The sequence below is a fragment of the Dermacentor silvarum genome, chromosome 8 (genome assembly GCF_013339745.2).
Source record: "Dermacentor silvarum isolate Dsil-2018 chromosome 8, BIME_Dsil_1.4, whole genome shotgun sequence".
Taxonomy (NCBI): Eukaryota; Metazoa; Arthropoda; class Arachnida; order Ixodida; family Ixodidae; genus Dermacentor; species Dermacentor silvarum.
The window spans coordinates 176,640,828-176,668,468 of NC_051161.1; the positions used below are offsets into that span (position 1 = coordinate 176,640,828).

The following is a 27,641-nucleotide window of genomic DNA, read 5'->3' on the forward strand; positions in this document are numbered from 1 at the left end:
TAACCTCCCAGCTGGAAGAGTAGTCTTGGCCCAGGCTAATTACACAAGGAAGTGGCGAGCAAAGTAGCATTGTTGGCATTGTTCACAACAGCTTGCAGCTTCAGTGGTGAGAATGACTAAAAGCAGCAACTTTTGTAACAGCTGCCCTCTTTTTGTTGCATGTGGCACCCTTGCTACTAGCTTGTACTGCTGCCATCAATTGCATACATTTCTTGTACACTCATCAGGAGATGTGTACTCCTCCAGTACCCAGTTTTCTATTCAGATGTAATTGCACCTCTTGTGGCTGTTGGCCATTTGTACAATGACCTAGTTCAGTGTTTTCACAGCACTCCTTGTCTAGACTTGAGCACGCACAAATAAGTTATCCACTCATGCAAAGTATAGTATTACTGCACTTGTTATTACAAGCATCAAGGTCTTGTCTGCTTGAGCAAAATATTCTGCATTGTTTTGTCACATCATGGGAGCATGTCACTTTGATCAGCACAAGGGCGTAAAAGGGAGAAAGTGATTGCAGAAGTGAGTGGCCAACAGATTCAAGTGCTTCCATGTTATTGCATATGTAGGCACAAGGTCATGCATCTGCGTCTTGTAATTCTCTGTGCATGCTTAGCTCGTTGACTGTTTCCATTTTTTCAGCCTGCAGCAGTTACATGGCGGATGGCGATCGGAGTGAGCACCATGATGCTGGCATGGCGTGGCCGCATGTCTTCTTTGCTGCGCTTGTCATCGGTTTCGTGCTGGTGCTTGCATTCATCAAGCCATCAAAGGAGATTGGTAGGCATTTACGGGACCTCGTGGACATGGTTCACTCGTGGGCCACATTATCTGGTCCTGGGCATCCAGAACATTATGCCACACTTGCGGCGTTGCCCCTTTGGGCGGCAATAGAATTTATCTTAACAAATTGGTTTCGATTTGCTTCGGCATTGCCTCGTTGCCCTGTAAAGCAGTAATATCCAAAATTGGCCACATAAATAGAATGCAATGGCTATTTGTGAGGACACAATTTTCGTAAAACGGGTGAGAGCATCGCAGAGGACAGGCCGAACAAGACCGAACAAAAACATTTTCATTGCCTTGCAACCTTGTAAAATTAAAATCACGCTTGTCTGTAGGGTTGAATCGGCTGATATGGTTTCCATCTTTCGCGGAAAGAAAAAGACACAGGCTGTTGCCGCAATACGACCTCGCATAGTCATCCTGCATGTTTGGTCGATGCGCTATAGAACGAACAGATGTATAACTCAGCAGCTACCACTTCTTCGGACGCTCACGCAGTTCGCATCCAGCCGCTCGACCACTTGACCAGTGTGATTCATACTGTACGGTATGCTGTTATTACTAACCAAAACTATTTTATCTGTTGGTGGAAATCGCATCCAACAAATGAGGTAGTCGTGCAATGTGTCTAGAGATAAATATCTTAATGCTTGTCAAAGTAAAGAGCACAACTCATTCCATAGCAGAACGGCGCCTACGCTATTACGATCATCGCGTATGTTTCTTAACTACTCATTGCTGCTGAAGCACAGTGAGAATGTTGCAGTTTCACATTCGTGAAATAAATTTTTAGAAATATACAGCTGATCTGCGAAGGCTGATTGTAGGAACAAACACGCGCACTGGGTGCTCCGTCCACCTCAATGCCAGCTGCAACTGTGACCATGGTGACTTAAATTACTTCAGTACATCTCACAGAACCGTTTCCCACCTAGAAAATGCCACGTCATACTAAATAGACCGCCGCAAGTGTGAAAAGAACCACCAGAAATTGCTGCTATGCATACATCTGGCATACAACATGGAGCACTCGCCCAAGCATGCTGAGTGCTCACAGATGGCGCCAGTGCCTACGCAATATGGTGCCGCCCATGAAAAAAGGTATTTTCCAAGTATTTGTTGGATTGTGTGCAACTGTTAGGCCCTCTTAAAATTTGGCTGATGTCGTCACTGTCATCTTTGAAGTAGCGGAGGGGTAGTACTCGTTTCTGGGAATGAGGGGAGGTCAAGGGTTGTAGTTTTTGAAGTTTTCTGTGTAAAGAGGTTTATTGGGCGAGTCTAACAAACAGGCGGTAGCTCGGAAAAGTATGGTGGTGTTCGAATGCCGATCTCGTGCCTTCTGCTCATGATGATGATCGCTGAGCCCGAGATGTCATTGTCTTCATTTCTTCGTTATAATTTGCCCCCATTGAGAAAGGTGATGCCATCCTGGCGATCTAACAGGTGGAAACAAGAGGGTCGAAGTACGGCTTCAGGCGGTCTACGTGAACAACATCACGTCGACAACGGTCGCCGGGCGATGTAAGAGGTTCAATGACGTAATTTACGGGGGAGGTACGCTCGACGACGCGGTAGAGACCATGATAATCTGAGAGTAGTTTGGATGACAAGCCAGGAGCGCAGGGAGGTACATGCAGCCACACAAGTGCGCCAGGAGCGAATGTTGGGACAGGAGAGTGGTCGTCATCGCGGGCGTTTTTCTGGTGTTGTTGGTCGGTCGTAGTAAAGCGCTTGGCTAGTTGTCGGGAATCTTCAGCGTAATGGGCGGCTTCCGACACGGGCGTGCACTCTGAGGCATCTGGTGCGTATGGCAGCAACGTGTCGATAGTGTGCAACGGCTCGCGACCGTACAGAAGGAAAAAGGGGGAAAACCCGGTTTTGGCTTGCGTAGCGTTGTTATACGCGTATGTCGCAAATAGAAGAACCAGGTCCCAGTTTGTTCGATGAGATGCAACATGTGTTGCAAGCATGTCGCCCAGTGTCCGATTAAACCGCTCAGTCAGACCGGTTCGTCTGAAGGTGGTAGGCAGTACACGTCTGATCTACAATATTGCACTGGTGGAGAAGTGCTTGAATTACATCGGAGAGAAATACGAGGCCATGGTCATGGAGGAGTTCGCGAGGAGGACCGTGTTGAAGCACAAAACGATTGAGGATGATAGTGGCAACATCCTGTGCTGTCGCCGTGGAAAGAGCAGCGGTTTCGGCGTATTGTGTAAGGTGGTCGATAGCAACGATAGCCCATTGGTTGCTCGCTGTGGTCAAAGGCAGCGGTCCATAAAGGTCAATTCCAACGCGGTCGAATGCGTGGTCTGGGCACGGAAGGGGGTGTAATGAACCTGCGGCAGGATGCGGTGGTTTTTTCGTCGCTGACACTCGTGGCAGCCGCGAATGAACTTGCGGACAAAGCGAAACATTCCGTGCCAGTAGTACCTTTTCTGTAAGCGTTCATAGGTCTTGAAGACACCGGTGTGAGCACATTGCGGGTCGGAGTGAAAGGACGCGCAGATTGTAGAGCGCAGCGTTCGGGGGAAAACTAGCAGCCACTTCCTGCCATCTGGCAAGTAGTTGCGCCGGTACAAGAGGCCATCACGAATGCTGAAGTGCGAAGCTTGGCGTTGCAGTGTTTGAGTGGTCGAAAGGGTAGGTGTCTCTGATAAAACGTCAAGAAGCGAAGCTATCTATGGATCGTGGCGCTTTGCACAGGAGACGGTGTCGACGTCAAGAGCTGAAATGGGTGGTCTATAGTGGATATTGACGCAGTTTCGGTGGATAGTGGTGACCACGACAGTATATCAGCATCGCATGCTTGCTTCCGTAACCTTCCGGCAATCCTTTTCTGCCACATCTCGCCGCAACCCGTCCGAATGGCGTACCCCTGATGACAGGCCGATCTGCTTCCACTGCTGTCGCATCGGCCACGTCGCTCGTCACTGCCGCAACCGGTGGCAACCTCCTCCTCGGACATACGCCGCCGCTTATTCCCGCACCTTTGGACCTTCTGCTCCCTATGCCACCCGCCATGCACCCTCTGCCGCTGATGCCCCTGCTCCGAACCTTCGCTACAGTCGCTCACCCTCACCTCGACGCCATCAGTCTCGTTCGCCCCAACCACGTCGCTTTTCTTCGCCGCCTATCGCCTCCCGGATGCCGCCGGAAAACTAGGCACTGCAGCTTCTGGAGGTGAAGCTGCGTGGTCGACCCTGCCCTCAAATCCTCTGCTCACGTTGCCTACGAACGAAAACCTTCTTGACGTTGACGTCGACGGTTATCCTGTCACTGCTCTGATCGATACAGGGGCCCACATTTCAATCATGAGTGCTGCCTTCCGACGACGACTCAGAAAGCTCCTCACCCCAGCGTCGGCACGCGTCGTCCGCGTTGCGGATGGCGGTACTGTCCCTATCGTCGGCATGTGTACGGCACGTGTCAGCATCGCCGGCCGCCACACTCCTGTCCTCTTCACCGTGCTTGCTAATTGCCCCCACGACCTAATTCTCGGACTCGATTTTCTCTCTGCGCATTCTGCCCTTATTGACTGCTCTGCCAGTACCCTTCGCCTTGAGTTGCCGATTCTCGCAAAACCTCCTAATGAACCCCAGTGCCGCTTACGCCCCAGCGACTTTATTCGCCTACCACCAAAGTCAATAGCCTATATTGAACTGTTGTCTTCCCGACCTGTTCCTGATGGCGAGTACCTCGTCACTCCTCTGCCCGAGATTCCTCTACAGTATAACGTCACCGTGCCTCACAGTATTCTTACTATTACTAATAACTGCACTCGCCTGCCGATCTTTAACTTTGGGTTGGCAAAACAAATTCTCCCGCAAGGTATTTGCCTTGCCAACGTTGATTGCCTCGGCGACCATCAAGTGGCAACTTTACCAACTGATGGTTCTTCCGAGCTCGGCGTGTCCCTCGCCCCAACGTCTGGCGCCGATCCCAACATAAAGAAAATGGTTGCGGCGGACCTGTCCTCTACACAGGCTGAAGACCTTTGCAAAGTGTTATCGGCCTACCGAGATATTTTCGATTTCGACGATCGCCCTTTGGGCCAGACGCTCGCGGTCAAGCATTGGATTCCAACTGGCGATGCTACGCCTATTCACCGACGACCATATCGCGTTTCTGCGTCGGAACGCCGAGTAATTCAAACTGAAGTGACCAAAATGCTAGATAAAGACATCATTGAGCCTTCTTCGAGTCCCTGGGCGTCCCCTGTGGTGTTGGTTAAGAAGAAGGATGGCACGTGGCGCTTCTGTGTAGACTACCGACATTTGAACAAAATTACTAAGAAGGACGTCTACCCGCTCCCACGTATCGACGACGCCCTTGACTGCCTTCACGGTTCCAGCTATTTCTCTTCTATTGATCTTCGCTCTGGATACTGGCAGATTGCTGTTGACGATATGGACAGAGAAAAAACCGCTTTCATAACACCTGGTGGCCTATACCAATTTAAAGTAATGCCGTTTGGGTTATGCAATGCCCCTGCCACCTTTGAGCGTATGATGGACTCCTTGCTCCAAGGTTTTAAATGGTCCACGTGTCTCTGCTACCTCGACGACGTCATCGTCTTCTCGCCAACGTTCGACTCTCACCTTGAGCGTCTAACAGCTATACTTGATGTATTTCGAAAGGCGAAGCTGCAACTCAACTCGTCCAAATGTCGTTTTGGCCGCCGCCAAATTACTGTTCTGGGCCATCTCGTCGACGCTTCCGGAGTGCAGCCTGATCCCGACAAAACTCGCGCCGTCCGAGACTTTCCGGTTCCGAAGACAGCCGCAGACGTTCGCAGTTTTGTTGGGCTATGCTCGTACTTTCGTCGTTTTGTTCAAGATTTCGCGGCAATTGCTCGACCCCTCACTAATCTTCTGAAGAAAGGCGCACAATTTTCGTGGGGTACTTCAGAAGCCACCGCCTTCTCTCGTCTCGTCACTCTTCTCACCTCACCACCCATTCTCGCCCACTTCGACCCTGATGCCCCTACAGAATTGCGTACAGATGCCAGTGGTCATGGTGTAGGTGCCGTCTTAGCCCAGTGTCAGCGTGGCCAGGATCGCGTTATTGCTTACGCAAGCCGCCTCCTGTCACCATCGGAGCGCAACTATTCCATTACGGAAAGGGAATGCCTTGCTGTTGTTTGGGCAGTTGCGAAGTTCCGTCCTTACCTTTACGGTCGTCCTTTCTCCGTAGTCACGGACCATCATGCCCTCTGCTGGCTCTCATCGCTAAAAGATCCTACAGGCCGGCTTGGTCGATGGGCTTTGAGACTCCAAGAATTTTCATATTCCGTGATCTACAAGTCTGGCCGCCTGCACCAAGACGCTGACTGCTTGTCGCGTTACCCTGTTGACGACTCTGCCACCTCCAATACTGACAATGCTGCTTGCGTTTTCTCAGTATCCCAGCTCCTTCATTTCGCCGACGGGCAACGTCGTGATGCCTACATCAGAGCACTCATCGACCGTTTGGAACACTCTCCGGCCGATGCTACTCTACGCCTCTTCGTCCTCCGCGACGGTACTCTGTACCGTCGTAACCTTCATCCGGACGGCTCTGAGTTCCTACTTGTAGTACCTAAACACCTCCGCTCAACCGTTCTAGAAGAGCTTCACGACGCACCAACGGCAGGACACCTCGGCGTATCTCGAACCTATGACCGAGTACGTCGCCGCTTTTTCTGGCCGGGCCTTGCCCGTTCCGTACGGCGTTACGTCGCCGCTTGTGAACTTTGCCAACGACGCAAGAAGCCTTCCCAGCTCCCCGCTGGTTACCTGCAGCCGCTCGACATCCCGGCCGAGCCCTTCCATCGTATTGGCTTAGACCTTCTCGGCCCCTTTCCGGAATCTACATCAGGAAACAAGTGGGTTGCCGTCACTGTGGACTATGCGACCCGCTACGCCGTAACACGCGCTCTTCCGACCAGTTGCGCTACTGACGTCGCGGACTTCCTCCTCCACGATATCATTTTGATGCATGGTGCTCCGCGTCAAATGCTCACCGACCGTGGCCGTACGTTCTTGTCCAAAGTCATTGACGACATCATGCGTGCCTGCTCAATACAGCATAAAATTACCACCTCTACCACCCACAAACGAACGGCCTCACTGAGCGTCTGAACCGCACGCTTACAGACATGCTATCGAAGTACGTTTCAACCGACCACCGTGACTGGGACCTTGCTCTACCTTACATTACCTTTGCGTACAACTCTTCCCGTCTCGAAACTGCTGGCTTTTCCCCGTTTTACCTCTTGTATGGCCGAGACCCGACGCTACCACTCGACACTGTGCTTCCGTCCACCACAGCTTCCACTAGTGATTATGCCCGTGATGCAATCGCCCGTGCTGACCATGCTCGCCAACTTGCGCGTGCTCGTCTGCAAGTTTCTCAAGAAAAACAAAAACAACGCTACGACCTCCGTCACCGTGATGTGCATTTTGCGCCCGGCACCCTCGTGTTGCTTTGGTCACCGTCGCGTAAAGTTGGCCTTTGTGAAAAACTGCTCCCCTGTTACACCGGCCCATATCGCGTACTCCGCCAAGTGACCGATGTCACCTACGAAATCGTTCTCGCCAAGCCCACTACGTCCTCCGCTGTGACCACCAGTGATATTGTCCACGTCGCCCGACTCAAACCCTACAACTCTCCACGCGCATTGGATATTTAGCAGCACCGTGACGGTGCTTTTGCCGCCGGGGGGGTAGTATTACGATATCACCGAAAGATGTTCAAGGGACGAGCCGCCGCGAGAAAGACGATGAAGTGTGTCTGTGCTCTTGGTGCGAGCGAGTGTGGGCCTGGCTGTCTGGCTCCAGTGTAAATAGCCTGTAAATAGCCTCTTTCGTTTGTGTCCTTCCACACGTAACAATATATAACGCGGATGTCATACTCTTGAAGTCGAAGAGCCCAGCGGGCAAGGCGACCTGACGGATCCTTCAGAGAAGACAACCAACATAATGCATGCTGGTCCATAACTAATAAAATGTACGACCATATAAGTATGGGCGGAACTTGACAAGCGCCCAGACTATTGCCAAGCATTCTTTCTCGGTGACGCTATAGTTTGACTCAGCCTTGGTGGGCGTTCTGCTGACGTATGCGATGACATACTCTGCGAACCGAGGCTTTAGTTGTGCGAGAGCAGCACCGGGGCCAACACCGCTGGCGTCTGTGTGAGTCTCAGTTGTGGCCATAGGATTGTAGTGGCGCAGTATACGTGGTGATGTCAGGAGACGGCGAAGGGGAGGCTTGGTCACACTCGGAAGACCATTACGAGAGATTGGTGGCGCTGCTTAAAAGTTGGGTCAAGGCGCAATTATGGAGATGAAGTTGCACACAAACCGGCAAAAGGAGGAGCATAACCCTACGAAGCTTCGTAACTGCTTTAGAGTCGTCGGTTTGGGGAAGTCGGTGACAGCACATAGTTTAGCCGGGTCTGTAAGTATACCGTCCTTCGATACGACGCGACTGAGAATTGTGAGTTTTCGCGCAGCAAAGCGGCACTTCTTGAGATTCAGTTGGAGCTGAGCGTTCTTCAGACACGTCAGGACATGGTTGAGGCGTTCGAGATGGGCTGCAAAATCTGGCGCAACGACAACAATGTCGTCGAGGTAGCAGAGACATATGTGCCACTTTGAACCCTGCAGAGAGAGAGAGAGAGAGAATTAACTTTATTAAAGGTCCTGAAGGGGCCTAGGCACCCCTTACGGCCCCGGGCCCCGTGGCTTCGCCCATGTGGGGACTGGGAGTCGGAGCTCGTCAGCCACCTGTTGGGCCTTCTGGATGGCCTGGTGTTGAAGGGCCCTGTCGGGGCTCCTGAGGTGGTTGATCCAGTCATCCTCGGTGGCAGGAGACCGCAGAACCGAGTCCGTAATGCGCTCGAACGTGGCAGGCGCATTGCAGAGGCCGAAGGGCATGACTTTGAATTCATATAGACCGTCAGGTGTGACGAAGGCTGTCTGTGAATGGTCGGCATCTGCTAAAGGCACCTGCCAATACCTAGAATGTAAATCTAAAGATGAAAAAAACTGGGCACCTTGTGAGCAATCAAGGGCATCGTCAATTCCGAGTGAAGGGTACACGTCTTTCCGAGTGACCTTGTTTAGGCAAGGTGGTAATCCATGCAGTAGCGAATCGATCTATCCTTTTTTTTAACTCTTTGAGGTACGCGGGACACATATGTCCCCATAACTAAAACGGTGTATCTAAGGGATTGCAGCGTGGATGAGCGTATAACTTCCGCGTGCGTCTCTCTTGGGCTGGCTATAGCGGAAAATCACATTTCCTTCGGCAACACTGGCACAGAAATCCTGCCAAAATAGGTGATTCTAAAGCGGGAGTGCAGCGTTTTTCACCCAGAAAAGTAAGTGCAATTTCTTTAATTTGCTGTATGTTATCGGTCAAAATCTGAGAGAAATAGTTTTGTTAAGACTTTATAATTACCAACATAACAGAAGCAATGGTTAAATAAGCATGCATCGTACTTTAATTTGAGAAAAACTTGCTTGGGACATGGTGTGTCCCTATGTACCGTGTCGGAACTTCGGTTCCAGCTTTGAATGCGCTGGCGTGAACGCCGCTGGTACCAAGATTTGGTACCAATGCCGCTGGTACCAAGCCTTAGCAAATGCTGCGAAAAAAATTAGATGGTATTTTCGTCTTTTTCTGCGCTTTTCTGTGAGTTAGCCTTCTTATTTTTCCTAACCGCAGCGTTTGGCTCACAAGAGGATGGCTGCTAAACGGCGCAAATTACTAGTGTCGGAGGAAGAGATCTACCAAATCTTGTTCGCTGATGACAGCGATGATGAAACCACATTACAGCTTGATGGTCAAGATTTTGAATTTTTGGACGAAGACGTGGATAATGTTGGAGCAGAGATTGACCTTGAGCACCAAGTCAAACCGGGGCCTTCAAATCCCCCAAGTAAACGCATCAGGCGGACAGCGTCTCTCCCGACAACTCCAGCACCCATGAGCTCTAGTGACGTGCGTGCAGCTAAAGCCACAAAGGAAATCACGTGGAAAAAGTCCTAAAGAGCCAAGAAATTCACTAATGACGCTGGAATGGAGTACGAGATAGTGCGATGTGTACCGGACAAAGATGAAGAAAGCGTTGTGACACCACTTCAGATTTTTTCAGCAGTGATGAACTTCGATGCACTGGTCTCCGACGTACTCGTGAAAGAGAGCATTGGTTACACGCAACAAAATGGAATTGTTTTCACAACAACAAACTAAGAAATGAAAGCGTTCCTGGAAGTCAACTTAGTAATGAGTTATCACGTGTTGCCAGCTCTCAGAAAATATTGGTCAACGCTGCCTGACCTCGGTGTGCCGTTTGTTGCCAATGTGATGCCTTTTCACCGCTCTGAGCAGCTTCGCAGCGCTTTGTATTTTGCAGTTAAGTCTCAGCCGAGTAGAGAGGAGCCGAACTTTGACATGGCCTATAAAGTGCGCCCTCTTATCAACCATTGCAATGAGGCGTTTCAAGCTGCACTTTCTCCGACAAAGCAGCAGTCTGTCGACAAACACATGATCAAATTCAAAGGCCACAACATCATGAAACAATACATAAAAAACAAACCGATTCGCTGGGGCTTCAGGATGTGGTGCCGTTGCGACTCAGAGACAGGATACTTGTTTCAATGCGACATGTACAGTGGGAAGAAGAGCGAAGGCACTACCATGGGGCTTGGAGAGTCAGTCATGCTCCAGCTCACAGATGAACTGAAAGGCCTGGGCTGTGAGGTTTTCTTCAAAATTTTTTTCAATTCCCCAGCCTTGCAAGTGGAGCTTTCCAAGCGTGGCATCAAGGCCTGTCGAACTGAGCGTGCGAACCGGAAGGGTATGCCCAGCAATTTTCCGAGCGACAAAGAAATGAAAAGAGGTAATATTGAATAATTTAGTGCTGATGGCATTGCCTGCGTCAAATGGATGGATAACTGGGCAGTTACTTTGTTATCCAACATCATATCGCCGGTCTAAATTTTCTTGTACAGTGGCGACGCGCTGGGAAGAAAGAAAAAAATGGATGTCCGGTTGTCCCTTAGTTGTTAAAAAATCCAACAAATTCATGGGCGGGGTTGACCTTATGGACCAAAAAAATGTTACCTACGAAGTGAACAGACGCTCCAAGATGAAATACTACCTTAGGGTATTCTTTGATCTTCTGGATATCGGTGTCAACAATGCCCACATTTGCTACATGAAGCTGCAAGCAGAAAACTCTAATATTCCTGTTCTGACCTCACTTGAGTTTCGACAGGCAGTGGCGCGCTCTCTGATCGGCAGCTTTTCTAGTCGGCAACGAGGCTTGACAGGTCAAGTGAAGACACAAAGACGCACTGTGGCATTGACGCATCCCGTGGCTCTATCACACCAAATAGTCAAAATGTGACTCTCGCAAGCGCTGCGTAAATTGCGCAAAGTCAAAGATTGAAAACCGCACGTTCAATTCCTGCACAGTTTGTGCACTGCCCTTGTGCTTTACGGTGCCAAGAAATTGTTTTCTGGATTTTCATACCGCAAACAAGTAGCGACCACGTATGTGTCCCAACCTATAACTTCTTCTGCATAACAATAGTTATCTTATTCATTAGTTTTTTGTTGCTTGGAAGGTCAAAATAAGTGACAAACATCTTCATATCAAATTTCGCATTCCTCGTTTTCTTGTACACCTGAGGGGGTTAACGAGAACCACAAGGGATGCCTACGAACGTTGTGAAGGGCGAATAATGTCGCGTCTAAGCATATCGTCAACCTGGTCGGTAATAACTTGATGTTCCGCAGTGGGAGACACGTTATGGGCGTTGTTGCACCGGCGAGTTGGAGCCAGTGTCGATGTAGTGAACAATGGTAGAAGCTCGGCCAAGGGCATGTTGGGCAACATCGAGAGAGTCGTGGAACTGATAGAACAGCTGAAGAGCAGAGCGTTCAAATGGAAACGCTCCGTCTGCAGTCGACGAATTGAATTGGTCGGCAGCTGGTACATCAGAAGTGTAAATAGCACTGACGGCGTTGAGGTCGCGTTATGATGAATCTTTGCTGCACGGAAAAAATTTGGCCGATATCAATGGGTTGCACGCATCCAAGGGTGCGTGCAACCAAGCCTTTAAGCAGTTTGATGAGGTACGGAAGAGGATTTGTGAGGCAGAGAGTGCTTGTTCCATTCGAAATGCAGAGGGTCAAATAAGGCAGAAGTGCCTTCCAACTTGAAGGAGGCATGATGGTTCAAAGAATGCAGCTTCATCACATATGCTGTTGCAGAACATGGGGAGCAAAACAGCTGCTGTTGGTGGAATTTCTGTGTCTTCTGTTAGGACTAGTTTGTGTGCAGCTTGATGAGTGTGGTTGTAGGGCTGGTCACACAACAGGAAGAGCTCAAATTCACATCTGGCACAATCGATAACAGCGTTATTACGCGATAGAAAGTCCCAGCCAAGTATGATGTTATGCGAGCAGGATGAAAGGACGATAAACTCAACAATGTAGTGCTCTTTAGCGATGAGTTACGTCCTATTCAACATAACTAGAACATGTTTTCAACTAAGGTAAACCAATTAATTGAAAAATACATCTCTGTTCATATTATCACGTTTAATCCTCGAACACCATGGTATAACACCCATATCAAACGGCTTTCTAACCCAAAAAAAATACATCTATATCGCTTGGCCAAATTGTCATCCTCAAACTCGCGCTGGACCGCCTACAAATCTGCATCTGGTACTTACTTTGCAGCATTAAAGGAAGCTAATAATAATTTCATGTCGAATACTGAACCCTCACTTCTGAAATCTAATGGTAGTTTGGCGTATGATTAACCCCAGTCTTGATAACTCCATTGCCTTGGTAGACACAGCTGGCAACTCCGTTCCACCTAACCAATGTGCTACTATTCTAAATGACACCTTGAGAAATTTCTTCGTGGTTACAAATACTAATCTTCCAGAAAATTTTCGTTACAGTTACCATTCATGCCTGCCATTATTGTTGACACAGCTGGAATTACGAAGCTCATTATTAACTTAGAGCACCATTCCTCCCTTGGTTATGGTTCTATTGATTGCAAATTTCTGAAAAATACTGGTGTTTACAGTTAATCATACTAACAAAAATATTTCAGCAATCACTTGACACATAAACTTTTCCAACCCAATGGAAAATTGGGAAGGTGATTACAATCTTCAAATCGGGCAATAAAAGTTCACCATTTAATTATCGGCCCATTTCCCTTACTAGCACATGCTGCAAACTCTTGGAACACATTATATACCAAACCTTGTTACCTTTCTTGAATCAAACTCCTCTTTCTCACCAGCTCAACATGGTTTCTGGAAATCACTTTCATGTGAAACGCAGCTCATATCATTTACTCATAAACTACACTGCATTCTTGATCGTTCTTCGTTAGCTGACTGTATTTACTTACATTTTTCTAAAGCGTTCGACAAGATCTCCCACATACTTCTTTTTCATCATCATCATCATCAGCCTATATTTATGACCACTGCAGGCTGAAGGCTGTGATCTCCAGTTACCCCTGTCTTGCGCTAGCAGATTCCAACTTAATTGCGCTAGCAGATTCCAACTTGCGCCTGAAATTTCCTAACTTCATCACCACACCTAGTTTTCTGCCGTCCTGGACTTGGCTTCCCTTCTCTTGGTATCCAATCTGTAACTCTAACAGTCCACCGGTTAGTTATCCATCCTACGCATTACATGGCCTGCCCAGCTCCATTTTTTCCTCTTAATGTCAGCTAGAATATCGGCTATCCCCGTTTGCTCTCTGATCCACACCGTTCTCTTCCTGTCTCTTAACGTTAGGCCTAACATTTTTTGTTGCATCACTCTTTGTGTGGTCCTTAACTTGTTCTCGAGATACTTTGTTAACCTCCAAGTTTCGCCCCATATGTTAGCACCGGTAGAATGCAAGGATTGTACACTTTTCTTTTAAACTTTTTTATCTTTTTCATAACCTTAGTCAACTTAATATTGATAGTAGTCTTTTTTTTTTTGTGGATCAAAGATTTCCTTTAAAATCGTTCCCAATTTGTTGTAGCCAATGAACTTTCCTCGAACCAATGTGCTGTTCAATCTGGAGTCCCACAAGGATCCATATTAGGCCCCCTTCGTTTCTCATTTACATTAACGACCTTCCTTCTTTAGTTCCTTCTAATATTGATCTTTTTGCTTATGACTGCATAATTTTCCGTAAAATAGTTACTGATAACGATATTAACATTCTTCAGTCAGATCTAAATTGTGCTCATGGAGTTTGAGCACGGCTTCAGGAATTCGACTGTAACCCAATTGGTATCAGTGATTCACTCGTTTGTTTTATTTCTCAACAATAATGGCCAAATGATGTAATATTTTTAGATTTCACGAAAGCCTTCAATAAGGTTCCACACGACAAATTAATCTTCAAACTATTGGCATACCTGATATTTTCATAAACTGGATTATTGCTTACGTGACCAAACACACCCAGTACATTACTGTTGGTGAACATAGCTCGGCCACTCTTCTAGTCACGTCAGGAGTGCCCCAAGGTAGTGTCTTGGGGCCTTTACTACTCCTAGTGTATATAAACGACATTGTTAAAACCATAACTCCTGGTGTGCAAATTAGACTGTTTGCCGATGATTGTATTTTGTACAGTGATATAACGTGTCAGAATGATCAGATTCTCCTCGAAAGAAATTTAAATATCATATTGAAGTGGTGTAATGAATGCAGTATGTTTATTAACGCTGATAAATCCGTATTTCTTCGTATTACTCGTAAAAAAAATAAAAACACTCACTTTTTCTTATACGCTTGGTTCCTCAGCTCTGTGCGAGACTAACAACTACAAATACTTAGGTGTTACTTTGACTTCTACATTGTCGTGGAACGAGCACAATCATGATATTTGTTCTTCTGCTTTCCGCAAACTCTGTTTTCTAAGACACAAGCTGAAAAATTCCCCTCCTAATGCAAAATTACTGTGTTATTTTTCATTTATTAGACCAAAATTAGAGTATGCATGTATATCATGGGATCCTTACACAAAGTCAAATATTGTGCATCTTGAAGAAATACAAAGAAAGGCAGTTAGGTTTATATTTCATAAATTCGCAAGACTGGACTCTCCCTCTAAAATCATGACAGGAAATTCCATACCCACTCTTGAATCACGCCGAAAGCAGCTAAGGCTTGAATTCCTTTCCCTCCTTCTCAACAACAGGCTTGAAATGAAACCATCGACTTACATAACGCCTGCAATAACACGGTACACAAGACAGCATCATCCGGACTCACTAACACCCTATTATGCTCAAACTGATACAGTTAAGTTTCCCTCCGTGGTGGTGGCGGTGTGCCTCTGTTCAGTCTCAGGCCGTTGCTCGTCCGTCGCTCCTGATGGCACCCTTGTTGGTTCGGGCTCCTAGCCCTCAATCTTCCGTTCGTTGTCAGGCTACACGTTGCATACAAGGCTCGCAACAACTCCTCTGTATGTACAGGTTTGTTTACATATTATTACGATATCACCGAAAGATGTTCAAGGGACGAGCCGCCGCGAGAAAGACGATGAAGTGTGTCTGTGCTCTGGTGCGAGCGAGTGTGGACCTGGCTGTCTGGCTCCAGTGTAAATAGCCTGTAAATAGCCTCTTTCGTCTGTGTCCTTCCACACGTAACATTCTGGTGGAGGTTAGCGATCCCCGTCCTCGCCACGGAACTCCGAAGTGGTCGGTACATCGAGCTTGTCACCATGCCCCCCGGTGACGAGACCGCCTCTGCAACGGCTTCGGGTCGTCCGACTACTCCTATCGTCACGGTTGCCCAACATCGCGACCCTGGTGTGTTCTCTGGCCTGGAGGGACAGGACGTTGACGACTGGATCAAGCTATATGAACACGCCAGTGCTAATAACAGGTGGGACCCAACGATTATGCTCGCCAATGTCATCTTTTATCTCGGCGGCACCCCACGCGTGTGGCACCAAACACATGACGACGAGATAACAAGTTGGGACACTTTCAAAGAAAAGCTACGGGAACTGTTCGGCGACCCCATTGGGCGCAAGGTTGCCGCGAGAAAGGCTCTTGCTTCTCGTGTTCAGACCTCTACAGAGCCGTACGTTTCGTACATACTCGACGTCTTGGCTCTCTGCCGCAAAGCTGACGATGGTATGTCTGAAGCAGATAAAGTAGCCCATGTGCTAAAAGGCATTGCCGACGACGCTTTCAATTTGCTTGTTTTCGGCAATGTCGTGACTATCGACGCCATCATAAAAGAATGCCGTCGCCTTGAACACGCTAAGAGCCGCCGTATCACACCCCACATCACGCGGCTACCCAACACTGCTGCTACGTCGACATGTGAGGGTCGACCGCGTCAGGCCACTACCTGTGACGACGTGACCTGTATTGTTCGCCGCGAGCTCGAGGCCATCTGTTCCCCAGCTTTCTCCGCGACGCCTCCCGATCCGCCAGCTACCACGATTGCGATGATTCAGGCCGTCGTAAGACAGGAATTTGAGAACATGGGTCTGAACTCCGTGTGTTCCACGTCTCAACCTAGCATTCCCCAGTTCTCTTGCTGCCCTCCTCGCCCTCGGCAATCCTTTTCTGCCACATCTCGCCGCAACCCGTCCGATTGGCGTACCCCTGATGACAGGCCGATCTGCTTCCACTGCTGTCGCATCGGCCACGTCGCTCGTCACTGCCGCAACCGGTGGCAACCTCCTCCTCGGACATACGCCGCCGCTTATTCCCGCACCTTTGGACCTTCTGCTCCCTATGCCACCCGCCATGAACCCTCTGCCGCTGATGCCCCTGCTCCGAACCTTCGCTACAGTCGCTCACCCTCACCTCGACGCCATCAGTCTCGTTCGCCCCAACCACGTCGCTTTTCTTCGCCGCCTATCGCCTCCCGGATGCCGCCGGAAAACTAGGCACTGCAGCTTCTGGAGGTGAAGCTGCGTGGTCGACCCTGCCCTCAAATCCTCTGCTCACGTTGCCTACGAACGAAAACCTTCTTGACGTTGACGTCGACGGTTATCCTGTCACTGCTCTGATCGATACAGGGGCCCACATTTCAATCATGAGTGCTGCCTTCCGACGACGACTCAGAAAGCTCCTCACCCCAGCGTCGGCACGCGTCGTCCGCGTTGCGGATGGCGGTACTGTCCCTATCGTCGGCATGTGTACGGCACGTGTCAGCATCGCCGGCCGCCACACTCCTGTCCTCTTCACCGTGCTTGCTAATTGCCCCCACGACCTAATTCTCGGACTCGATTTTCTCTCTGCGCATTCTGCCCTTATTGACTGCTCTGCCAGTACCCTTCGCCTTGAGTTGCCGATTCTCGCAAAACCTCCTAATGAACCCCAGTGCCGCTTACGCCCCAGCGACTTTATTCGCCTACCACCAAAGTCAATAGCCTATATTGAACTGTTGTCTTCCCGACCTGTTCCTGATGGCGAGTACCTCGTCACTCCTCTGCCCGAGATTCCTCTACAGTATAACGTCACCGTGCCTCACAGTATTCTTACTATTACTAATAACTGCACTCGCCTGCCGATCTTTAACTTTGGGTTGGCAAAACAAATTCTCCCGCAAGGTATTTGCCTTGCCAACGTTGATTGCCTCGGCGACCATCAAGTGGCAACTTTACCAACTGATGGTTCTTCCGAGCTCGGCGTGTCCCTCGCCCCAACGTCTGGCGCCGATCCCAACATAAAGAAAATGGTTGCGGCGGACCTGTCCTCTACACAGGCTGAAGACCTTTGCAAAGTGTTATCGGCCTACCGAGATATTTTCGATTTCGACGATCGCCCTTTGGGCCAGACGCTCGCGGTCAAGCATCGGATTCCAACTGGCGATGCTACGCCTATTCACCGACGACCATATCGCGTTTCTGCGTCGGAACGCCGAGTAATTCAAACTGAAGTGACCAAAATGCTAGATAAAGACATCATTGAGCCTTCTTCGAGTCCCTGGGCGTCCCCTGTGGTGTTGGTTAAGAAGAAGGATGGCACGTGGCGCTTCTGTGTAGACTACCGACATTTGAACAAAATTACTAAGAAGGACGTCTACCCGCTCCCACGTATCGACGACGCCCTTGACTGCCTTCACGGTTCCAGCTATTTCTCTTCTATTGATCTTCGCTCTGGATACTGGCAGATTGCTGTTGACGATATGGACAGAGAAAAAACCGCTTTCATAACACCTGATGGCCTATACCAATTTAAAGTAATGCCGTTTGGGTTATGCAATGCCCCTGCCACCTTTGAGCGTATGATGGACTCCTTGCTCCAAGGTTTTAAATGGTCCACGTGTCTCTGCTACCTCGACGACGTCATCGTCTTCTCGCCAACGTTCGACTCTCACCTTGAGCGTCTAACAGCTATACTTGATGTATTTCGAAAGGCGAAGCTGCAACTCAACTCGTCCAAATGTCGTTTTGGCCGCCGCCAAATTACTGTTCTGGGCCATCTCGTCGACGCTTCCGGAGTGCAGCCTGATCCCGACAAAACTCGCGCCGTCCGAGACTTTCCGGTTCCGAAGACAGCCGCAGACGTTCGCAGTTTTGTTGGGCTATGCTCGTACTTTCGTCGTTTTGTTCAAGATTTCGCGGCAATTGCTCGACCCCTCACTAATCTTCTGAAGAAAGGCGCACAATTTTCGTGGGGTACTTCAGAAGCCACCGCCTTCTCTCGTCTCGTCACTCTTCTCACCTCACCACCCATTCTCGCCCACTTCGACCCTGATGCCCGTACAGAATTGCGTACAGATGCCAGTGGTCATGGTGTAGGTGCCGTCTTAGCCCAGTGTCAGCGTGGCCAGGATCGCGTTATTGCTTACGCAAGCCGCCTCCTGTCACCATCGGAGCGCAACTATTCCATTACGGAAAGGGAATGCCTTGCTGTTGTTTGGGCAGTTGCGAAGTTCCGTCCTTACCTTTACGGTCGTCCTTTCTCCGTAGTCACGGACCATCATGCCCTCTGCTGGCTCTCATCGCTAAAAGATCCTACAGGCCGGCTTGGTCGATGGGCTTTGAGACTACAAGAATTTTCATATTCCGTGATCTACAAGTCTGGCCGCCTGCACCAAGACGCTGACTGCTTGTCGCGTTACCCTGTTGACGACTCTGACACCTCCAATCCTGACAATGCTGCTTGCGTTTTCTCAGTATCCCAGCTCCTTCATTTCGCCGACGAGCAACGTCGTGATGCCTACATCAGAGCACTCATCGACCGTTTGGAACACTCTCCGGCCGATGCTACTCTACGCCTCTTCGTCCTCCGCGACGGTACTCTGTACCGTCGTAACCTTCATCCGGACGGCTCTGAATTCCTACTTGTAGTACCTAAACACCTCCGCTCAACCGTTCTAGAAGAGCTTCACGACGCACCAACGGCAGGACACCTCGGCGTATCTCGAACCTATGACCGAGTACGTCGCCGCTTTTTCTGGCCGGGCCTTGCCCGTTCCGTACGGCGTTACGTCGCCGCTTGTGAACTTTGCCAACGACGCAAGAAGCCTTCCCAGCTCCCCGCTGGTTACCTGCAGCCGCTCGACATCCCGGCCGAGCCCTTCCATCGTATTGGCTTAGACCTTCTCGGCCCCTTTCCGGAATCTACATCAGGAAACAAGTGGGTTGCCGTCGCTGTGGACTATGCGACCCGCTACGCCGTAACACGCGCTCTTCCGACCAGTTGCGCTACTGACGTCGCGGACTTCCTCCTCCACGATATCATTTTGATGCATGGTGCTCCGCGTCAAATGCTCACCGACCGTGGCCGTACGTTCTTGTCCAAAGTCATTGACGACATCATGCGTGCCTGCTCAATACAGCATAAAATTACCACCTCCTACCACCCACAAACGAACGGCCTCACTGAGCGTCTGAACCGCACGCTTACAGACATGCTATCGAAGTACGTTTCAACCGACCACCGTGACTGGGACCTTGCTCTACCTTACATTACCTTTGCGTACAACTCTTCCCGTCTCGAAACTGCTGGCTTTTCTCCGTTTTACCTCTTGTATGGCCGAGACCCGACGCTACCACTCGACACTGTGCTTCCGTCCACCACAGCTTCCACTAGTGATTATGCCCGTGATGCAATCGCCCGTGCTGACCATGCTCGCCAACTTGCGCGTGCTCGTCTGCAAGTCTCTCAAGAAAAACAAAAACAACGCTACGACCTCCGTCACCGTGATGTGCATTTTGCGCCCGGCACCCTCGTGTTGCTTTGGTCACCGTCGCGTAAAGTTGGCCTTTGTGAAAAACTGCTCCCCTGTTACACCGGCCCGTATCGCGTACTCCGCCAAGTGACCGATGTCACCTACGAAATCGTTCTCGCCAAGCCCACTACGTCCTCCGCTGTGACCACCAGTGATATTGTCCACGTCGCCCGACTCAAACCCTACAACTCTCCACGCGCATTGGATATTTAACAGCACCGTGACGGTGCTTTTGCCGCCGGGGGGGTAGTATTACGATATCACCGAAAGATGTTCAAGGGACGAGCCGCCGCGAGAAAGACGATGAAGTGTGTCTGTGCTCTTGGTGCGAGCGAGTGTGGACCTGGCTGTCTGGCTCCAGTGTAAATAGCCTGTAAATAGCCTCTTTCGTCTGTGTCCTTCCACACGTAACAATATGTACATTTCGCCAACAGCTAGCGGAGTCATCGACTCCAGCTCTCTCATCGCTATCCCATCGCTCTCCCCCAAAACATGGCCGAATTTCCCCTTTTAAGCAATTCGATTCACACAAAAATTTCATTCCTCCGCCCCTCGGCAGCATAGGGCGGAGCACTCTCACAATCACAAACACTTTTACAAGCATACAACTGTCACGACCCAATGGTTAGCTCAAATCAGCCCAACAGTTTTCTTTCAGTCACTCCTATTGGTTCATTTCGCTCTTTCCCGTTTTCCTCTGGCCAATCCTTACGTTGTATCTTCACTTCAAAGCAAACACGAGCAAACCAAAATAAACAAACCAGTAACACAAAAACAGCACCAACAAAGTACACAAACAAAAGCCAGGAAAAGAATTTCCCTTCCATTTTGAATCCGCTTGTTACCCGGCCCATGCACTCGAACAAGCTGCAAACTAGAGGATGCGCCGTGTAATTGCTTGAACACAGGCGGCGGCCTGCTCTACGCGACGAAGACCACCTGAGCGACGCGACTCCCATCTGCCCATTAGCCTTACAACGAGCGCTGCCGGCGCGTGCCCTTTTATCCTTTGTCCAGCTCCCCCGACACCGTGGGTGGGGGGCGACAACAGTGACGATCGGCAAGTGACGCGTTTGTCGGCACCCGTTTGCCGTGGTTGACGGTTCAAAACATCCTGCACATGTGGTCCATGACCATCGGCTCAGCGGCGCCCGCCACCCCGCTCTAAACGGCCTATCTTGCTAGCCGATAGCGCGCGGCACTCCCCGGGCCTACACACATATGGAAACGTTTCTGTAACGCCCTCCTAGTTAGTTTTCATGCATACCTACACACATATGGAAACGTTTCTGTAATACCCCCCTAGTTAGTCTCCGTATATACAAATAAAATATCCAAGTAAAGGTCGTCGAACTTAACACCTCCCCACCCAGAATGCTGTGGGGACACCTGATGTACACACGGCATTGACACAAAATGTTTGGCGACCGCACAGGTAATCCGCAATCATGCACGCTGTCAACATCACCAAGACAACTACAGGCGTATTATTAGTATCTCCAAGCAACAGGTAAGAGGGAGCCAAAAAAAAGAAGGAAACTGCTCCTGCCCGGAGTAGCAAAACAAAAATACCACACACACATAAACGAAACAAAAACAATTCACAAGAACAGTTGAGCATGAGTGCATGCTCCTACTCGACATGTACACAGTCTGGGTACCATCTCGCCTGTCTAGTGGAACACCATGTCGTCACTGACACATCTCCCCTTGGGCAAAACAAACCACCCGAGCAAAACTATATGGTTGTACCACTCGTCTCTCGGCGTACGTGAAGATGAGAATGTACACCACCGTCACTCTGCTATGATGTGGCGGACTGCCTACTGGCACTCCCACCTCGACAGAGCATCCGCACATTTGCTTAGCGTCTGTTTAATGTGAAATCATCCCAATTCATACTTTTACAAGGCCAAGCTCCACCGTGTGAGGCACGCTGCCCCTGCGCCTTCTGAGACTCACCAGTCGATAGAAACTCCTCTGCCCATGGAACAGCCAACTCAGTTAACTTGCTTAGGGCTTTCTTTACTGTGCCAAGCGACCACTCCGCGTCCTGATTCCACGGTATAAGGTAAGGCACGTCCTTGTTCCCGAGGTTGCTTAACGCAGACCTCATTTTGGAGTAAGATGGAATATACTTGCGATAGTGGCTGAACATCGCAAGCATGCTTCGCAAGTCTTTCTTTGTCCTTACAGATTTTAGCTGCGCTATTGTGCTTATTTGTATCTGATCCGGCGATTGTATAATGGGCCGTGCATGCTCCCATGCTTCCCCTAGCAACGCATCACTCCTTTGCTCTTCTGCAAAATTAGAATCGGCAGCAGTCGCTGGCTCCACGCATACAGCCATCTCCTCCCCCCTTTGACTTTCTTCTGATTGCACTGCAAACGCAGTATTCTCTTCCCCGTTACGCCGTGTTATTTCGGCCTCCGCCTGTACTATTTTCACCGCAAGATCGGCTGCATGGTTGCTCGCCTTCTTTAAGGCATCGTAGACGTCTGGCGTTAGCAAGGCGTTCACGTCTTCAGCCAACTCGTCAGTCATAGCACATAGTATGGACAAGCACGGGTTAGAGCCTACATCACCCGCAGCCAACGCCAATGGTACGCACCCCATCTCTGCTGAGACTGAGTGTCCAAATGCCCCTTGCAGGTGAACCGTTTCACTGGTTTCGATACCTACCGCTTTGGTGACAATGCGTTTTCGAAGGACAGTTATGGCGGCCCCAGAATCCACAGAAGCTCGAAAATGGCGGCTACCGCACACAATGTCTATCCCCAACAGGTTCGATGCCCTGCCAGCATCGCTTTCTCTCTGGTCATCTCTTGGCCTCTGCTCGCACATAGCCCTAGCCGTCAACACCTTATATAGTTGGCTACTGGCCAACTCCTTCGGTTTAGTTGTTGGGCTGTTCCATTGCACATGGCCAAGTTCCTCCGACTCTGGCATTGGCGACCGAACAGCCCTGAGCTCTTCCGCATAACGCCCCACTTTTGTACGATCACCACGCTTCCTCCCCTCGGTGCCTTGGCCGTGCAGTTTCAGCTTTTCCAATTCGATTTGCAACTTGAGAGATTCAATCTCCAGCTCTTTTACTTTTAATCTGATGCTAGCTTCATGGCTGCCACTAGTTCGCGGAGTGCGGTGGTCGTCCGAGGTTGGTAGGCCTCCCTGATTCCCAAATTCTGAGTTTACCCCCGAAACAACATCGACTCGAGCTTCTGAATTTCCCTCGGTGGCCGATACCCCACCTGCCCGTACAGCCTGAGACCGCGTAGCGACAGACATGATGGCCCCCAAGACAAAACAAGAGGCCCACCTGAATATGCTGTGCCACGAACGTTCCGCAGTCCTTCAGTTGATCCCACGTTCTCGACCACGTCGATCGGTCACTGGACAGGCGCTGGTCCAGGGAAAGTTCAGGCCACCGTCACTCGGCAACACTCGATGGGTCGCTGAGTAGCTCGCATCCAACGTCTCGTTGGTTCGCTGGACGCTGGCGTTGAAGCTTGCTCTCGAGGCCTCTCTCTTGGATCTCGCCTCGTCGATGTGGTTTCTCTCCAGTGATTCTTCTTCTTTATCAGCTCGAACACGCAGAACTTCGCTCTTGCATGTAAAGGGAAGGTGTGATGCTTGTCGAGCCGCAGCTCTCGGAACCTCTCACTTAGATGTCGTCCCACTCACTTTTCGAGCAGCAGCTCTCGGAACCTCTCGCTTAGATGTCGTCCCGTTCACTTTTCGAGCCGCAGCTCTCGGAACCTCTCGCTTAGATGTCGTCCCGCTCACTTGTCGAGCCGCAGCTCTCGGAACCTCTCGCTTAGATGTCGTCCCGTTCACTTCTCAAGCCGTAGCTCAGGAGACCTCTCACTTAGATGACGTCTCGCTCACTTGTCGAGCCGCAGCTCTTGGAACCTCTCACTTAGATTACGTCCCACTCACTTTTCGAGCCGCAGCTCTCGGGACCTCTCACTTAGATGGCGTCCCGCTCACTTGTAGCCGTAGCTTTCAGAACTTCTCACTAAGATAACGTTCCGCTTATTCCAGAGCTTGCATAAGAGGAGCGTCGCTCACCGAGTAGCAGAAAGTTGCCTTGACGATCCTGTCGACTGCGCCAGTTAAGTTTCCTTCCGTGGTGGTGGCGGTGTGCCTCTGTTCAGTCTCAGGCCGTTGCTCGTCCGTCGCTCCTGATGGCACCCTTGTTGGTTCGGGCTCCTAGCCCTCAATCTTCCGTTGGTTGTCAGGCTACACGTTGCATACAAGGCTTGCAACAACTCCTCTGTATGTACAGGTTTATTTACATATGTACATTTCGCCAACAGATTGCGGAGTCATCGACTCCAGCTCTCTCATCGCTATCCCATCGCTCTCCCCCAAAACATGGCCGAATTCCCCCTTTTAAGCAATTCGGTTCACACAAAAATTTCATTCCTCCGCCCCTCGGCAGTGTAGGGCGGAGCACTCTCACAATCACAGTTTTACAGGCATACAACTGTCACGACCCAATGGTTAGCTCAAATCAGCCCAACAGTTTTCTTTCAGTCACTCCTATTGGTTCATTTCGCTCTTTCCCGTTTTCCTCTGGCCAATCCTTATGTTGTATCTTCACTTCAAAGCAAACACGAGCAAACCAAAATAAACAAACCAGTAACACAAAAACAGCACCAACAAAGTACACAAACAAAAGCCAGGAAAAGAATTTCCCTTCCATTTTGAATCCGCTTGTTACCCGGCCCATGCACTCGAACAAGCTGCAAACTAGAGGATGCGCCGTGTAATTGCTTGAACACAGGCGGCGGCCTGCTCTATGCGACGAAGACCACCTGAGCGACGCGACTCCAATCTGCCCATTAGCTTTACAAGGAGCGCTGCCGGCGCGTGCCCTTTTATCCTTTGTCCAGCTCCCCCGACACCGTGGGTGGGGGGCGACAACAGTGACGATCGGCAAGTGACGCGTTTGTCGGCACCCGTTTGCCGTGGTTGACGGTTCAAAACATCCTGCACATGTGGTCTATGACCATCGGCTCAGCGGCGCCCGCCACCCCGCTCTAAACGGCCTATCTTGCTAGCCGATAGCGCGCGGCACTCCCCGGGCCTACACACACATGGAAACGTTTCTGTAACGCCCTCCTAGTTAGTTTTCATGCATACCTACACACATATGGATACGTTTCTGTAATACCCCCCTAGTTAGTCTCCATATATACAAATAAAATATCCAAGTAAAGGTCGTCGAACTTAACAGATACGTTTAAATTTTCTTTTTTTCCCAGAACATTATCAGTTTGGAACGACAGTTTACAGACATAGTGTGATTAAATATTGTATAAATTTGTACTTGCCTATTCCTAATTGGTTCTCTTTTTTTGTATGTATTCTATTGCCCCTCTGCTTCCACCGAAATGTCTGCAATATGTACTAAATAAATAAAATAAATAAATAAATATCTAACCAGTGGATTACTTGACTAATGGAATGAAATATTAACAAGTGTAAAGTGATGCGTGTCTCTCGTGCATCTAGTAGTACTTTTCCATATTACCTGGACAACTCTCCCTTAGCTGCGGTTTCTCCCTATAAATATTTAGGTGTTGTGGGTTCTTAGTGTCTCACAGGAGACCAACCACCGTGGGTTCGAGCTTAACAAGCCTACAGGGCCGCGTTAGCCGTCGCCTCCAGCACCGCTGTGCGCGAGCTCAGGCCGCAAGGGGCTACCGAGCGACGCACGCAAAAACACAGTAATGCCCTGAGTTAACGGAAACCGTTTATTGAATCCGTCGGCACCAGTACTGCACAAACGCCCGCGTGGCGGGGAACCAAAGGGGTCCCGCACCAAGGGCCAACGTCTCTGCGAGAGCACAGGCTCAAGCTAGGAAACGTCCTGGCGGCTATGCTACTTGCTCTGGCAATAACCAATGGGCCAACTCGCGAGAGCTCGGACAATCTCCTTTGGCTTGGGCTTTCGGCAAGTGCGGCTCGGCGTCGTACGGCCTCGCGCGAGACTATGCACTGCTCCTCGGCTTAGTGTCAGGAAAGGATCAGCACAAAGTACGCGCTCCTGGCACGGGCAAAGGCACCGTGCGCAAGCTCAAGTCCTAGCCACAAAGGTGTCGGCGGACGAGAGGAAAGCATGTACGTACCCTGCGCCGGTCTCGGAGATAAGAGAGCCACACTCAGCAACTAGCAGCCGACGCGGCCGCTAGTAACGTCAGCGCCCCGCCCTCACCGCAAACCATTGTGAGTGGAGCGCCACCGCTGGAACCGGTTGGGAGCGGGCGGGGTTGGCGAGGGGGGGGGGGGGGACGGCAGAACAGGTGAAGCCGCGCAATGGCACCTCCCTCAATCCCCACAGCGTTTATATCACATCTAATCTGAGTTTGTGTTTGCATATGAGAAGATAATTAACAACCCTCATCGCATGTTAGGTTACTTATGCCGTAACTTTTCAGCAGCTCCTTCATCTTTAAAGCGCTAACAATTTGGTTGCGTCACTAGAAATGGTACACAATCGCTCAACTCGCTTCATCTGTTCCTGTTATAACTGCATTGCCAGTATAACTTCTATGAAATCAGATATCTCTTTTCAATCTTCCATCATTAGCATCCTGGCGAATTCGCTTGAACTTTTTTCATCGGCTTTACTATCACCCGACCCTCCGTGACGAATTAATTATTCAGCCACATTATATATCTGACCATGTTGACCATCGCTTTAAGGTTGTTATCGAGCCATGTCATACTAAAACCTTTCTTCACTCTTTTTTTACCTCGAACTTCACAAGATTGGAATCGCCTTCCTTGCGACATTGTTTCCATTTATGATAACACCCGATTTAAATCTGCCTTAGCTAACATTGTATAATTAGGAGTTACCATGCCTTACCATGCATTGTCATATTGTTGTGCACTATGTTTTTTCTCTACCCACTCCCCTCTGTAGTGCTTCGGCCCTGAGGGTAAATAAATAAATAAATAGAGGCATGCTCGTAAATAAATAAAGACGCGTGGTCACTTTTCGAAGCTTATGGCAAAGTTTCGCATCAGTAACAGAAACGGCAGCACCGTACCAGAGCATATGCATGGGTGCCTTCTACAAAAACTTCAATATTCGACGGCAAAGTTCGAGGACTAGAGCATTTCGACAGCACAGTTCTTGCCTCATGAACTGCGGGAGCTAGTTTTCCTCATTTTCAGGGGCTGGTCGACGACGGGGTGAAGGTGAGCGACGAGACGTGGGTTGCGAATAGCACTTGAAGACGTGCTTGTTTGGGGATCCGGACTTTCATAACGAGAGCGGGGACGATCCGTATAGTTCTGTGAACGGGCGTCTGAGTATCCTGGCACGCGACAACGGCACTGTCGGGTGATATGACCGGGGCTGCCACATGCAAAACAGATCGGCTGGTTGTAGCGCGTTCGCCAGGGATTTGCAGCGATGGGAGCAGCCCATGTTATGGACAGCTGAGTCGGGGTTGCGGCGTGTGACACACAATGGAACGGCGAGGGCTATTGTAGCTGCTGCCGCTTTACTGCCTCAGCGTAACCAAGAGGCGCGGCGACAGGGTGCTGCTGAATGTGCACCGGCATGGCCTCGGAAATTTTTTCTTGAATGACG

At 49.9% G+C, this 27,641-nt stretch overlaps 1 protein-coding gene across 1 annotated transcript in view; it reads left to right on the forward strand.

Moving 5' to 3' along the window:
- Positions 1-27,641, forward strand: part of LOC119461869 (stimulator of interferon genes protein-like) — a 362,093-nt gene that overhangs the window by 48,393 nt on the left and 286,059 nt on the right. The window contains exon 2 of the mRNA XM_037723241.2: positions 643-780. Coding sequence (XP_037579169.2) covers positions 657-780 — 124 coding nt within the window. The 5' untranslated portion in view covers positions 643-656. The remainder of the gene's footprint in view (positions 1-642; positions 781-27,641) is intronic.